This window comes from Dreissena polymorpha, chromosome 15 (genome assembly GCF_020536995.1).
Source record: "Dreissena polymorpha isolate Duluth1 chromosome 15, UMN_Dpol_1.0, whole genome shotgun sequence".
In the NCBI taxonomy this organism is placed as follows: domain Eukaryota; kingdom Metazoa; phylum Mollusca; class Bivalvia; order Myida; family Dreissenidae; genus Dreissena; species Dreissena polymorpha.
The window spans coordinates 4,779,038-4,794,797 of NC_068369.1; the positions used below are offsets into that span (position 1 = coordinate 4,779,038).

The 15,760-nt window shown below is 36.0% G+C and overlaps 3 protein-coding genes across 7 annotated transcripts in view; 2 read left to right on the forward strand and 1 right to left on the reverse strand.

Annotated features, from left to right (window-relative positions):
• Positions 1-2,638, forward strand: LOC127861268 (M-phase inducer phosphatase-like). Its single transcript, XM_052399705.1, has 3 exons — positions 1-755; positions 1,233-1,874; positions 2,115-2,638. The coding sequence occupies exons 1-3, from the start codon at positions 621-623 to the stop codon at positions 2,292-2,294; spliced, it is 957 nt and encodes a 318-aa protein (XP_052255665.1). The 5' UTR covers positions 1-620; the 3' UTR covers positions 2,295-2,638.
• On the reverse strand, positions 2,621-13,886 carry LOC127861252 (tRNA modification GTPase GTPBP3, mitochondrial-like). Of its 5 annotated transcripts, none has more exons than XM_052399681.1 (9): positions 13,760-13,886; positions 12,641-13,096; positions 12,225-12,360; positions 11,500-11,653; positions 10,395-10,467; positions 8,517-8,660; positions 5,135-5,300; positions 4,111-4,569; positions 2,621-3,230 (listed from the first exon to the last, which is right to left on the reverse strand). In XM_052399681.1, the coding sequence occupies exons 2-9, from the start codon at positions 13,080-13,082 to the stop codon at positions 2,996-2,998; spliced, it is 1,809 nt and encodes a 602-aa protein (XP_052255641.1). In that variant the 5' UTR covers positions 13,083-13,096; positions 13,760-13,886; the 3' UTR covers positions 2,621-2,995. The 5 variants fall into 5 exon arrangements, with proteins under 5 accessions (XP_052255641.1, XP_052255639.1, XP_052255642.1 ...); XM_052399679.1 differs by lacking the exon at positions 13,760-13,886 and adding an exon at positions 13,479-13,517; XM_052399682.1 differs by lacking the exon at positions 13,760-13,886 and adding an exon at positions 13,440-13,509 and having other exon boundaries at positions 12,225-12,261.
• Positions 13,513-15,760, forward strand: part of LOC127861260 (alanyl-tRNA editing protein Aarsd1-B-like) — a 22,086-nt gene continuing 19,838 nt past the window's right edge. The window contains exon 1 of the mRNA XM_052399696.1: positions 13,513-13,651. Coding sequence (XP_052255656.1) covers positions 13,613-13,651 — 39 coding nt within the window. The 5' untranslated portion in view covers positions 13,513-13,612. The remainder of the gene's footprint in view (positions 13,652-15,760) is intronic.

Here is a 15,760-nt window from a genome sequence, read left to right on the forward strand (position 1 = left end):
GATGCCTGCCGATTTTCTACAAAATATTATACATAGATCGGAATTCCCCAAGGTGAAAACTATACCAGCGTTTGCAGTCGGACCAATTGAAATTAACGTCAACGTTACACGTGTGGCAACCAATTAAAGACGCACTTCTTCCGATAATTATCTATGATAATTGAGTGCAACTGTTAAATAGCTGAGCTCATTTGCAGTGTCTCAAATAGCTCGTGAATAAAGAAACAACGTTACACAAATAATTAGTTAATAAGATTTAAATTAAAGTTCTCAAATGCGATAATTTCAAAATTTAGTAGTGTCGTATTTGGGCATATAGATATATAAATACGCTAAATATACGCATACAAAACAAAAACTGAGCGTCTGTCGAAGTAAAAACTAACGATTTTCACTCGGATTGATAGAGTGCAACACAAATCATCAAATATGAGTATCAGGTAAGTTCATCTTTTCAATTTAAAGTGTTGTACTTTGAACGATTAAACCAAATTATTGGCAAAACAATGCGATAATTTGTTGCAGGAGCAGCATTTGCTTCAAGTAGGTACAAAGTTACAGGAACAGCATTTAAAAGAGTTTGGTACAAATATTAATGTTGTTGAACTTTTCGTTTCAGAATGAGACTATTTGATGACGTCGCTATGACGTGCGTTCCGGAAGAGATTCCGAGCGAGGAACTTGTGCACGTGATCTCGCCATTTAGCAAGGGCAGCAACTCGGTATCTCCAAACGGTCAGCGGACACCAAACTCTGTAAGTACTATGAATAATTATACATGAGACGCGTTCGGGTAAAACCAGGTTTTATGCATGTGCGTAAAGTGTTGTCCCAGATATGCCTGTATAGTCCGCTGAATTGTATTTGTCTTAAAATGAAGTATCTTCAAAAATCGAGTTTAATGCGGTATGTGCCGTCCCTGATTGCGCAGGCTAATTCGGGACGACACTTTACGCACATGCATATAAGTCCATAGTTCCAGAGCGAGGATTATAAAGTTCTGCGTGATTGATAATGATTTCGATCAACCTTTTACTGAAAACATTAAGACCGACGAAATATTCAGTATTTACATTGCATAAATCGTTCGATTTGCCAGTTATTCGAATCGGCAATTTCTTAAAAATACTGTTGTTAGTAAGGAGCAAACGTAGAATTAACATTTGCATAAATATTCACTGTATGTTATCAATCTGCATGCACATGTAACAAACTTTAAATATTTTTTTCAGATCGATTTCACATCCAACCATTCGTTAAGAGGGATATCAGCTAAGCAAGTTAGGAAGAGCTTATTTCCGGGGAAACGTGCTGCAGATATCGACACGAACGATTCTTTTATACGTGCTTACAAGAAACCCAAGGAATCAAAATTCAATATCAATCCAAACCAACCAGAAAATGGAATTGAAGGGGTTCTGGCAGCAGTTGAAACTCTCGAATTAGGTGACACAATCGCAGACGGATCACGTGATTACGCATTACCCACAATTCCTGGTCAGCATCGGGATCTGAGGTCGATATCACCGGAAGTGATGGCCGATGTTGTTTGTGGACGCTACAATGATGTGTTAAGTGACGTCACGGTTGTCGATTGTCGTTACCCGTATGAGTTTGAAGGCGGTCACATCAAAAGTGCGGTCAATCTTTTCACTAAAGATGACGTAAATAAGCTTCTTCAGCAATCTGTCAACGGAGACAAACGTCACGTGCTTATTTTCCACTGCGAATTCTCCTCTGAAAGGGGACCTAACATGTACCGTTTCCTGCGCAGTCAGGACCGCGAGCTTCACAAGGACCAGTACCCCGCCCTTCTGTTCCCCGAGGTGTACCTGCTCCATGGCGGATACAAGGCTTTCTACAACAAGTTCAAGGTAGTCAGCATGGTAGCTGTGTCTTTAACATGTACATTTCGTATCACATATACATGTAAATGTCTTAATTTATTTAGGCGGATCCATTTTTGAATAAGTTTGGATATTTTACATGACTTCACTTGTTCCTCGAGGTTATTAAACAAAACACGGAATGTGTGTCGGTAACTACATCTAGTTATTACGGTTCAATCCGAGATTAAAAGCGTATGTGTTAACAGCATTTTAAATTTATTTCAGAATTTGTGTGACCCGGATTCCTACAAGCCCATGCTGCACGAAGATCATTCCGCGGATCTACGTCACTTCCGGGTAAAGTCTAAATCTTGGACCGCGGGAGAAAAGCAGCACGTGTCTAGCAGACGACATCGGAGTCGTCTGGGCCGGCAGCTGAGTTTTTGTGACCAAGTAACATCGTGAGAGGAAAGAACCTGCTGTATTTAACAGCGTGCATTTCTTCTCAAGAGACTGACGTTCTACCCATAGAACAAAGCTGTGTGAATGACTTCACAACGTAACCACATGCGATGACGTCAGTACAGGCGCACTCCGAACGCGGAACAATGAAAACATCAAGGACCAAAGCATGGACACGACCAAAGCTGTTGCAGTGTTATTATTTATGAAACTGATGGGTGATTTACTCGATTTATTTCTATAAGAATAAAGGCTCTAATGACCCGCATTGTGAAATTATTAATGAAATAAATATTTATGTCTGTAAAATGTATAATGTTGAAGCTATATACGATACAAATACTTTATTGACGTCAATAAATAGTAGCAACTAGATAGAAGTTATTGTAGTTATTTCACAAAAAGAATTTCGTACATAGTCAGCCACAAAAGGCTATACAAAATCATACATTTAATATTGCTGTAAACACTTTTAAGAAGGTACAAGCAAACAACACATTAAGTTCCTATTTCATGTAAATACATGGTATGACCAATATATACCACAGTGAAGTAAAATACTTTCATTTATCAAAAGTTCTTATGTAATTTAACATTATGATTACAAACACGTTATCAAATTTTTAAAACATGAAACACTTGGCACTTGGTTGACGAAAGTTTCAGCAGACGTTAAGTGTAAATTACAGGTTGATTATTTATAATTATTTTCCTATACAGAAATCCCTAAATATTACATCAAGGATTTCCTCCGTCGTAATTTTTCCCGTTAGTTTCCCAATTTCTCTAAGTACCCTCCGCAAAGCTTCCGAGGCGATCACGAAGTCGTCTGCTGGGGTCATCTGACCAAACTGCTCAAGGTCGGCCAGACACTTGGTGAGGTGTGACCTGTGTCGGGCCTGGGTCAAACTGGGGCTTCCGGCCAGTGGATCACCACACCTAACAAAAGTAGTGGAAGTTATTAAGCCTTCTTTTGGGAAAACTGGGTTTAATGCATATGCGTAAAGTGTCGTCCCAGATTAGCATGTGTAGTCTGCACAGTCTTATCAGGGACGACACTTTCCGCCTTAACTAAATTTCTTTTGTAGAAGGGACTGCCTTTAAGAACTACAAAAGCTAATCATTGACACCACTTTATGCCCATGCATTAAGCCCAGTCTACCCAGAATGAAAATTAATTATGTTCAAAGACCAACCTTGTGCAAGTGGCGTTCTTTTTTAATGTAATCTGTTTTTGAGAGAATTGGCCTCTTTGGAGCATTTGAAAGTAATTTTCCTCTGAAGCTTATGTAAAAGGTTGTAAATTTTACAGCAAAGATTTTCCTAGTGAAAACGTGATAAACAATCCACATTTTAAAATTACGTTTGACTATTAATTTCTAATAAACAACTTGATTTCAAACAACAGAAACACAAAAAGAGCATGTTTAACACAAAAAGCAACAGAAGCACAAAACAAAGCATGTATAATAAGGAGTTAACAGAAACACAAAATAGAGCACATATAATTAAGGATGCAACAATAACACAAAATAATACATGTATTAATAAGGAAGTAACAGAAACACAAAATAAAGCATGTATAATAATGGAAGCAACAGAAACACAAAATAGAGCATGTATAATAATGGAAGCAACAGAAACACAAAATAGAGCATGTATAATATAGGAAGCAATAGAAACACAAACTAGAGCATGTATAATATAGGAAGCAATAGAAACACAAAATTGAGCATGTATAACAAAGGAGGCAACAACCACACAAAACAAAGCATGTTTAATAAAGTAAGCAACAGAAAGAAAAATATATACTCCTTACATGATCTTAAGTTTTGATTCTAGGATTGCCAAGAACTCTTGCATGCCCTCTCCTGTTGTACAGGATACACAGCAAACTGATGGGAAATCTACTGGAGAGTTAGGCTCCAATTCTCTACCGGATTGTGCCTCCAAGCAACTTCCTACAGCACAGTTCAACACTTTGTTGTCAATCGATTTCAAATCTTCCAGAGTATTCCCTTGGACCAAGTCTAATTTGTTAAGCACTATAATAGTCTGACAATACTCCTCATCCACCAATTGAGGGGTTGAATCACTATCAGACAAGTCTGCATTCAATATCTGCAAACTTGAAGCCGAGGCTTGATAAAGCTGCAGTCCCAAACTATTTATTTGAGAAATAACAAATTCAGTGATGGATGATTTCCTGTTATTGTTTTTACAATTCTGCCATTGTTGAAGGTCAAGAACCACCACCTTGACATCTGCTTGTTCGGCCCTAAAATACCAGGTTGACCATACGGTTGACTTCTTATATAAAAAACTGGCGTCTTAAATTTGTCTTTGGAATCTGTTTCATTTTTAGCATTTACTAGTAGAGTATGAATATCACATTTTTATTAAATTTAATTATAAGTCTACAGTAATGGATAATAATTTAAGGGCATACATAAAAATATAATCCACCTGTATGATATGAAGACAATATTGACCTAAAGAACATTAATTTTATCTGAGAAAAATTATGGAACAGCGTTTTGCAAGAAAAACAAATGAGCCATACCCTTGGGAAACTGGGCTTAATGCATGAGCATAACGTGTTATCCAATATAAGCCTGTGCAGAACAGGCTAATCAGAGATGGCTATTTCCACTTTTATGGTATTCAGGTTTAAAAGTTAAAAAAGTAGTCTCCTTAAAGCAAAAATCTATTTTAAGCCTAAAGTGTCGTACCTCCAAAGGCTACGCTACACTATGCAAATGCATTTAGCCCAGTTTTGCAAGAGCGAGACTCATATGAGCATAATGAAGACCACATAAAGTACACTGTCTTATGCATGTCACCTTTTTCTTGCTCTGATCACCCCCTCCTTTTCAACCTTATCCGCTGTGTCGCGAAGACCAGCTGTGTCGCTTAGCAACACTGGGTATCCAGCAATATTCAAGTGGGTCTCTATGATGTCTCGCGTTGTCCCTGCAACATCTGTCACAATGGCAGCTGGCCTCTGACCTTCAATACATTAAAACACAAAATAGCTATTTCAATTAAACGTTTTGTTTAAGTATGTAGTCCATGTAAAATATAAAGCCTGTGTAAATTGTAAGTAATTATGCAAAACATTTAAACTAACACAGGAATGCACTTAATCAAATTGAACGCATTCGCATTAACTAATATGCCACATGAAAAACAATGCAGCAACTACTTACAGTAACACAGGCATTTGCTATCAACAAGAATATCAGTGAAACTGATGGATGCTCCCCGATGATGCGCTTTGTCAAACTATGTGTTAATAACCACCTTAAAAAAATCTATTATTAGCCTCGGTGACCTTCACCTTGACCCCAGTGACCTCATCAAAAGGTAGAGGTCTATGCAAGGTATCTACATGCCAAATATGAAAGAGATCAGTAAAGTATTGAAGGCGCTATGAGAAACTGTAAAAAAGTGTAATGGAAATCTATTATTAGCCTCTGTGACCTTCACCTTGAACCCAGTGACCTCAAACCACATCAAAAGGTAGAGGTCCATGCAAGGTACCTACATGCCAAATATGAAAGAGATCGGTAAAGTATTGAAGGCGATATGAAAAACTGTAACAAAAGTGTGACGTACGGAAGTACGGAAGGACAAACTGGCAACTATATGATCCGCCGCAATTTTATTTCGGGGAGCATAAAAATAGACTAACTTAATTATTTAATATTCAGGAAATAGTATTTCAAAATAACTTTTTTAACTATAAGAAATGCATTTCATGATTCTTTGCATATTAAAAGTTAACATATCTTAAGGTCAGTTGTTCAAACATGCATACCGGAATCTATAAATGAGCCGTGCTCTGTGAAAAGGGGGTTTAATGCATGTGTGTAGTGTCCTCCCTGATTAGCCTGTGCAGTCTGCACAGGCTAATCAGGGAAGACATGTCCATCTTAACTTGATTTTTTCTAAGAAGACTTTCTTGAAACGAAAAATATAAAAGCTTAAAGTGTCGTCCCTGATTAGCCGGTGCAAACGACACTTTACGCACATGCATTAAACCCCCTTTTCACAGAGCACGGCTCATCTGATAAATTTTTTATACAATAAATCAAATTCAAACAAGTTACTAGAATAATTCACACAAATTTAATTTTAACATTAGCATTAATTAACTTATTACCTGGTAGTTGCCTATAGATATACTCAGTTCAATACATCACATGGCACACGAATTGGCATGTGGAAAATTATATTTTCTGAGGGATACTCAGTTACTAGTATACACGCCGGGTATGCGGATACTTTGATAACAGATGGCACTTCGATACCAGATAACAACAAAAGCCACGCGCGAGAGTTGAGTTCTTCAGCTTTTTTTGCATTTATGTTCTGTTCATTTGGTTTTCAGACACGTAACATTGTTTGGTTGATTATTGTTATAGTACTTCGTATTGCGGAGCAAGAAAGTCGTGAAAAAACCACAACAACAGCGGATTATAAAAAAGAGATAAAATTTCATCGATAATCCTCATGAATTCGATGATCAGTACGTATTTCAACAAAATAAAAATACTTGGAAATAAATCAAGAACGCACCAACTAATCGAAATAAAAGACCAATGTGCCCATTAATGTTACAACATGTTGAATTTTAGTTGAATAACGTATTGGAGGAAATTCAAATGTTTTAAGAGTCGCATGCCAAATGTTCATGGACACTTCTTTTACCGATCATCTCGATTCCAGATAACTCGACACTTTTTACCAGATATTACACACTCTATTTAGTGAATCAGAAATGCAGAATTCGCTGTGGAATACAGCTATAGTAAGCAGGCATAAATAAAAATGTATGTACTGACGTAAATTAAAAACGAATTACCCAAACATGTTCTTATCCCTTTGGAATATGATAATAAAAGGGAAAGGGAAGTGCAAAGGGAAGTGCTTCAATATATAACGAGTTTTCCAATCTCTTTTAAATTTTGCGGCTACGCATTAGTATCGTCTTTATGATGCGATTCTAATGAGCACCGATGACAAAGGATTTTATGAGGTGTATTGGCCGCTTTAAGACCCCTTGCTCCCCTTATCTTGAGTCCTGCTATAAGAGCAATTGAACACAGTCGTGTTGATTCACATGGTCCGTTGTATTTTCAATTCTCTTAATCTCAATTTACCGCTTAAAAACAAGTTTATTATTTAGACAATTATTTTCGGTTGTCACTTGAATATATATTACTTCAGAAATAAGCATTTGAATCTTATTTAAAATGTGCACTTATAACATTAATTATATAAATTAATGGTAATAAGATTTTTGAAAACGAAGAACGCCATTGGTTATATTTTACATGCGTTTGTAATTACGTTATGCATAGATTCCCAATATGTCGGGCTTGACAATGCAAATAAATTCGTACTTCAAAATGTTTGGTAAGAATAGCTATAATATACATAAATGCATTTCAGGTAGAAGACAAAACTCGGTTATCAGAGTGCCCAATTTGTTGAAAGTCTCTGTTATCCGAAGTGCCCTATATCGGGAATCAAAGTTTTCGCAACTTCATGAATACCACCTATTAAAACATGCTCTATCTTCGCTTATATATCATTGAATACTATCAAAATTTCAGTATTTGAAGCACAGTGATTACTCTACATGCTGGAATATCAAACAATTTCTTGCAATATTTCTAAGTAGTTTTATTTTGAAGAAATGTTTACTGTCTGTCCAGTTTATGCTGTTTTCCGACCGAATTTTCTAAAAAAAAATTTTTGGGGGGGGGGAAATCTACCATTCATCCGTGATGTTTTTCTTTGCAATAGAAAAGGATACACCATTTATAAACTCGACCATGCGCCGTGTCTAAAAAACTAATCTTTATGATATAACTTTAAAAAAAAACTGATGAACTTACCTTTCGCGCGTGACTTTTGTTGTTATCTGTTATCAAAGTATCCTCATACCCAGCGTGGTATAGGGTAGAGGGGAATAATCATCAATATATGCAAAGGCTAATTTAGGTCAAGAATTTTAGGCACATGTCTATCCTGAAAATATCTAAATAAATTTATGCATTAATATCATTTTTCCGATTTTCCCCTGACTTGTGATGTGACTATATACAAAAAGGAATATTTTAACACCACTGTTTACACACCCACCTATAAGCGGGTAGAAGTATAACTGTGTTTTTACAGTAAAGCTTATGTTTGTTAATTATTTTGTGACCCTACTCAATGCATTCATAAGGCTGCTCTTCCCCACATTGGGCTCCCCCAGTATGACCACCTGTACCCCATCTCGGAGTCGCTCCCCTTGTCTGTTGTCATGGAGATGGCGGGAGATTTCAAGTCTCAGCTTTCCCACCCGAGATTTCACTGTCAAAGAAAATAGTAATTTTTTCTAAATGTCCATCAGAATCCCTGCGCTTAATAATTCTTAGAAATCAGGTTATGAGTAGCTGTTTTTGTTTGATGTTTGTTTCCATGCAACACATTCCTTTGTAATTATGTTTTGAACAACATTTGGATATATTCACCCATATTTCCTATGTCTGACATAAACTTTGTTATTTTGTTTTTACAACATTCAGAAATGTATAAAATTACCTCGATAAAAGAAACTATACAAATAATTTCTTTAGTTTTAAAACTTTTCTAGTTCTTTTTGTGATTTTGATATTTATAATGTTTTTGCCAAAATAACAAGGGCTGTTTGTCAAACATGCATGCTCCCCATATGGGCTGTCAGTTGTAGTGGCAGCCATTGTGTGAATACATTTTTTGTCACTGTGACCTTGACCTTTGACCTAGTGACATGAAAATCAATAGGGGTCATCTGCCAGTCATGATCAATGTACCTATGAAGTTTCATGATCCTAGGCCTAATTATTCTTGAGTTATCATCAGGAAACCATTTTACTGTTTCGAGTCACTGTGACCTTGACCTTTGACCTAGTGACCTGAAAATTAATAGGGGTCATTATCAATGTACCTATGAAGTTTCATGATCCTAGGCGTAAGCATTCTTGAGTTATCATCCTGAAACCATTTTACTGTTTCGAGTCACTGTGACCTTGACCTTTGACCTAGTGACCTGATAATCAATAGGGGTCATTTGCCAGTCATGATCAATGTACCTATGAAGTTTCATGATCCTAGGCGTAAGCATTCTTGAGTTATCATCCGGAAACCAGTTTACTACTTCGAGTCAATGTGACCTTGACCTTTGACCTAGTAACCTGAAAATTTATAGGGGTCATCTGCCAGTCAAGATCAATGTACCTATGAAGTTTCATGATCCTAGGCCTAAGCATTCTTGAGTTATCATCCGCAAACCATCTGGTGGACGGACCGACATGCTAAAAACAATATACCCCCTCTTCTTCGAAGGGGGGCATAAATATGTCAAAACTAAAGAACAGGGAGAAGCAAGTTTATAGAACATGCTGTAACGGAAACTTTACCGGTAGTCACACTTGTATGTGAAATAAATATTTCAATGACTAGATTGATATCTGATTCAATGTATATTTTATCACTCAATATTTTTCGTTTATAGATATCAATTATAACTACAAATGGTGCGGCCGCATCCTACACGTATCTCCTTGCCGCAGCTTTTGACCCAGGGGTCAGATCAAAATTCCAAATAGTGCTCTGTCGCACATATGCTCATTGCTACCATGTTTTTAAGTTTCAAGGTTCTAGTGATAATAATGTAGGAGGAGATAGTGGCGAGGACGGACAGACATCGGAGATAACCAAACCCCCCCACCCCCTCCAATTCGGAGCGTTGGGATAATAAAAAACTCAATCATGCACCATTTAATAAGTAAAATGACAGTAATGTTTTTATCATGATTAAAACCATTAAACATTTACTGTACACAAAAACATAATCAAAATGGAATAGAAAATTGATATAAACCAATACTGTTAAAATAAAACGGTTGGAATTCAGAACCTAACTATGAAAGGTGAACTGTGTTACGTAATATGCAATACACATATAATAAGATTAAATAGTCAAGACCAAATTCATCCCATGTAAGAAAATAAGGGGAAAAAATAAAACCCTACAACTATGACCATATGATGTGAACAAAGTACCAGATTCCACCACATGTTCTTCTATATCCTGATCTTCACTGAAGTCAATGAAAGCCTCTAGATCAGCAACACACTGCAGAAACGAAATAATAGACATTCAAGTAACAGTGTTAGTATTGTGGCAGTCATTGTTTCAACGAATAAGAGGCAATCTTTCACAAATATGAAGATTTATATTATAGTCATGTAGTAAATTCTTGATTTTGAATGTGCTTCCATTAAACACGATTTTTGAATTTCTTAAGGTTATATACAAGTCAATCTAAATTATTGTGTACCATACTACCATAAAAGTACCATTAATACTCTAAGTTTTCGGACACATAAAAATATTTATAAAAAAAATGTGTCTTAAAATTTAGATACAAATAATATTAAAAAAGTATGAGTGTCCGAAAATTTAGAGACTTATATGCTATATTTTGTTTGTCAATCATTATCTTGAAATAAAACTAATTGATGAATGTGCAATAATTGTATTGTGTTGTACTCTCTTTTGTCTGCTTTAAATAAAATACAACTTCACTTAATTGCAATTTCTTACCTGAAATGGTATATAAAAACGTTATAAAAAACCAACCATACTGCTTCCTGAATACGATATCATTTCAAATTTTGTTGGGTGAAACCATTATTTATTACATGGTAATCTACCCAATAACGCAATTGTTATGGTCCATTTGCCCTCAGAGCATTCTATGCCAGGTTTAATGACCCGAATCCAGTTATAAAACTACATGATCGAAAGGTCCCAGATAAGTGAAAACAGGGAAGAAATCCAGTAATAAAGTGCTGTAAAATATTCTGTCGGAAAACTTGGAGACATCAATTATGGACAAAAATATATTCATGACAAATAATTATTTTGGTTAATAAAGGGGGTGTCCAAAAACGTGTAGTGTCTGAAAACTTAGAGTAATTACGGTATACACATTTTGAAATCGTGTATTGCGTTTAAATATATCATGAAATTAATATATTGATGACTTTTCAGTTAAATATGTTCATAGAAATTGTATCTCACAACAACACATATGCTTAAAATTCAGTCATTTGGTGTGTATACATGACAACTAATGAACACAGAGTTATGCCCCTTAACAACCTTGATGATGTCAGCCCGCCATCCCTGGTAGAGCTGGCTCAAGTCCCCATCCATCTGTCTAAGGGCCTGCCTTCTCTGTACCTCAGTCTCTGCATGTATCAGGTCCCCAAGTCCTTCAACCTCTGTCATGTCCAACTTACCATTCATAAAGGCCCTGAAATAGAAATAAAAACATACATACAAGTAAGAAAACTAGGTTTAATGTAAATGGGTAGTGTATTCCCAGTTTAATGTAAATGGGTACAGTGTATTCCCAGTTTAATGTAAATGGGTACAGTGTATTCCCAGTTTAATGTAAATGGGTACAGTGTATTCCCAGTTTAATGTAAATGGGTACAGTGTATTCCCAATTTAATGTAAATGTGTACAGTGTATTCCCAGATCAGCCCTTGTAGTCTGCTAATCTTGTTTGTGCTTCTCCAGGATGGCATTAGCAATTAGATTGCTAACTGTGTGTTGAATTATTCACACAATGCATCATCTTGCATGACAATTGAATTATAGACACCATCAATGATAAGATTCTTAATCAATACACATTACCAGCCAAACATTCAGGAATTAATTCATTACATGGCTTGCGCACATGATGTCAAAGCACACAATGCAAGAGATCAACAAGTCAGAGAAATCAAACTTTGCATCAAATTTTGTTTGCAACGCTTTTTTCAGTACATGTATACAGGACATTTTTTACACTAAACTAGCCATACATCAGTACACACCTCTTAGTGAACTCGCCAGGGTGGGCCTCTCTACACCCTGGTATAGAATGAAGAGCACAGAGTAGGGCAGAGACAACAGCAGGGCCACCATGTAAATGGAACTCCACACAATCCTCACCTGTAAAACTGTGGGGCGCTTAAATGTACAAAAAAGCAAGTCACACTTGTGTTCAGGAACTGATTTAGTACATGTTTCTACATTTCACAGCATTAAACAAGGAAGATATCTTAGATGTACTTGAGATTTTAATTTGTATCATGGTTTACTACTGTGTTGCTTATAAATGTTGACATAGCTATGAACAAAATATAAAATATTAATATGCAAATACTTTAACTACTGTAGTTCATATTAATGAACTTTTTTATATATCTTTTAATGTTAATTAAGAAAAAATATACACATGTATTTACACCTGGAAAAAATATCACTAATCCTTTGTCAATCACAACACCATTGCCTGAATCTACAATTTTCCTCAGAACAGCCTGTCTTGGTATTGGCATGTGGTGAAACTGAGCCATATCTTTCAGCACCTGCCTACATGCCTGGCCAGATACTCTGATGACTGCTATTCCACATTTTCCTTTTCCAGATGATAGGCAAAATATTGTTGACTGATGAGAAGATGTACTGGTATTAATGTCAAGTTTGTTTTCATTCTTCACAAGACTTGAACTTTGTGTAAAGCTTTGGTTTGTTGTTGCAACCATAGGTTTTCTGGTCCTTGTATTGTGGATGTATGTTAAAATGTGTAACTTTTTGTGTTGTAGACATATAAGTCTTCTGATATTTCGCACATAACTTTCATTTGATAATAATTTCTCTATCAATTGTTTACAAGTTTTCTGCAACATCTTAAGAGAATGACCTGAAATTAATAATAGCACAGTTGTTTGATTTTAAAAGTATATTATGTATTGACAAAGACTTTTAAAACAATTAACAGGATAGTGCTCTCTTTTCACTATCGGAATAAACGAGGCCCGTTTCCGATCCATAACTAATCATCAAAAACATATTAAACTATTTTACAATAATTTATTCAATGACAATGACAATGTACAACATTGAACTTGAACATAATGTGCATTCATATTTTGTCATGTGTAAGACCTTAAACATCAAAACCATGCGCTTAATCTTTTTGAATTTAATTCAGTTTAATACATCACACCATCATGCGTTTGATGCATTGTGATGACATATCTTACCAATTACAGTCATCAATTGAAAATCATTTTAAAGATTACCGTGGGAACTTGTACATACAAGCACAATGGCAAAACTAAACAAAAGGGAAGTAACTCATTAGTCCGACGGTGCTACTTACAAATTCGTTGTGTTGTAATATCTTCTGACCTGCGGTCTACTTTCGCTTCCTAAGATGGCATTGGCGTGTCAGAGAAACAGTTATCTTAAGGAGGTTGTTTTTATTCCGTTCTATATCGCTTATAGATTAAGATGAAAAAAATAGTATACCTTAAAACTAAACATTTCGTCTTTCAAAGTTGTCGTAGTTGAAAGAACTCACCATAGTCTATTACTCATAGTTCGTGTCAGAAAGATTCCATAGTAAGGCTCGATCGGTCATTGTGACTGTCGGCTCGGGTACTACTGATATGAACCCCGGGTTCTCTTAAGTATACTTACATGTAACCCCGGTACGGTAAATATACTTAAACGTATCCGGTCGATATTAGAGCTCGATTGGTCATTGTCGGCTCGAGTACTACTTACATGTACCCCGGGTACTCTTATTAAAAGTATACATACATAAAACCCGGGTACGATACATATTATTCTTAAACGTACTTGGTCAATATTAGACTGTACCAGAGTTGTATTCCCGCCAAAATCCGATGTCGTGAAACACGGTACCGATAACTGTTAAACGATATTGTTTATCTTAAACAAACTTCTCTTTTTAAAAAACAACATCTGCGCAACTAGCTAAAGAAACTTCAGCATACAGTTTATATCGTATTGACAGACCTTTAATGTCGCTCCAGTCAAAAATCATAAAAAGCGACATTGAAAGTTATGGTAGCCAGAACTACTGCACAACATGCTTTTTGAGTATGAGCTTTGATAATATAGAGGCCATTTAAAAGAAATTTGACATAAATGTGAACATAATTAAAAAATTTGTAAAGCCGACAAAGACAAAAACAAATTCCTGGGTAAGTTTTAGTATATTTACAATACCCAGGGTACATGTAAGTATACTTAAAGAGTACCCAGGGTACATGTACAGGAATTCAACTAATTTTTTTTAATTAATTTTGTTTTTATTTATGTCAATATTTTGTAAAATAGCCTGATTATTATTAAAACTCCTACTATAAAATTCATGTTGGGGCAGGTTTTGTTCGAAGAGAATATTGTTTCATATTCCATAGCGCATTTTACGACATCTGATTTTTGGCGGGAATGAAACTCTGGTACAGTATAAATTGGCAAGGTACGTGTTAGTATATTTTACGTACCCAGGGTGCATTTAAGTATACTTAATAGTACCCAGGGTACATTAAAAAAGTATGTGAGCTGACAACGATCAATTGAGTCTAGGTGATACAATGGGAACATGCATAAAATCCAATTTAAACTTCAGCATCATCTATTTTGTTTCATTATCCCCACGCTGATATTGTATTGATCTCCGCTGTCTGTCCGTCTGTCCTGGCCACTATCTCCTCCTACATTATTAGTACCTTTTTTTCGTACCCATTTATTTTTCGTCCCGAATTTTTTTCGTACCCAATTTTTTTTTCGTACCCTATTTTAGTACCTTAATTTTTTTCGTACCTAAAATTTCTTATGACAATAGGGTCGATCTCAACTATGCATGGCCACATTACCAACCATGGGGCATCCCGCCACACAGACCACGCAAAATTTAGTTTTAACATAACTTCTTTATTTATCCACCAATTGACTTCAAATTAACACTGAACATCTCTTATGACAATGCGGTCTATCTCGACCATCCATGTCCACATTACCCACCCAGGGCCCTGCCAGATAGGCCACACCCACCTAAAATTGTCTTTTTGTCTGTCCGTCCATCTTGGCAAATATCTCCTCCTACACTGTTAGCACTAGAACCTTAAAACTTAAACACATGGTAGCTATGAGCATATGTGCGTCAGTGCACTATTTGGAATTTTGATCTGACCCGTGGGTCAAACATGCGGCGTGGGAATATGCGTCGGTCGCTGCCGCACCATTTCTAGTTACAGATTGCTATTACTTCATAGTAGGTATATAGTGTTAGATGCATAAAAAATGGTGAATATTGTGTGTATTAATATATTTAGTCTATTCAATCTGACCAATTGAGACAGGGGCCTATTTGTTTGTATACATGTAGGTCCCTGATTGAGATGATGCCTTTCCTGCCAAAACTCACTTTATGATGTAATTGTCTAATCAAGGTTTTAATCTTGGGTCTAAAGAGATTCAGTGTAAAATGCATGTAGGCTTGGTTTAAATTGTTGATGCATCAACAATGGAAGTTTTATTGTTATAGTAT

Excerpts from the sequence above, each read along its gene's own strand:
- LOC127861268 (XM_052399705.1), top strand. The coding sequence starts at position 621 with ATGAGACTATTTGATGACGTCGCTATGACGTGCGTTCCGGAAGAGATT. Across the intron at positions 756-1,232 it reads GTCAGCGGACACCAAACTCT|ATCGATTTCACATCCAACCA; the intron begins GTAAGTACTATG and ends TATTTTTTTCAG. Across the intron at positions 1,875-2,114 it reads CTTTCTACAACAAGTTCAAG|AATTTGTGTGACCCGGATTC; the intron begins GTAGTCAGCATG and ends AATTTATTTCAG.
- LOC127861252 (XM_052399678.1), bottom strand. Across the intron at positions 8,661-10,394 it reads AGAACATGTGGTGGAATCTG|TGAAATCTCGGGTGGGAAAG; the intron begins GTACTTTGTTCA and ends TTTCTTTGACAG. Across the intron at positions 5,301-8,516 it reads CAGCCTTATGAATGCATTGA|GTCAGAGGCCAGCTGCCATT; the intron begins GTAGGGTCACAA and ends AATGTATTGAAG.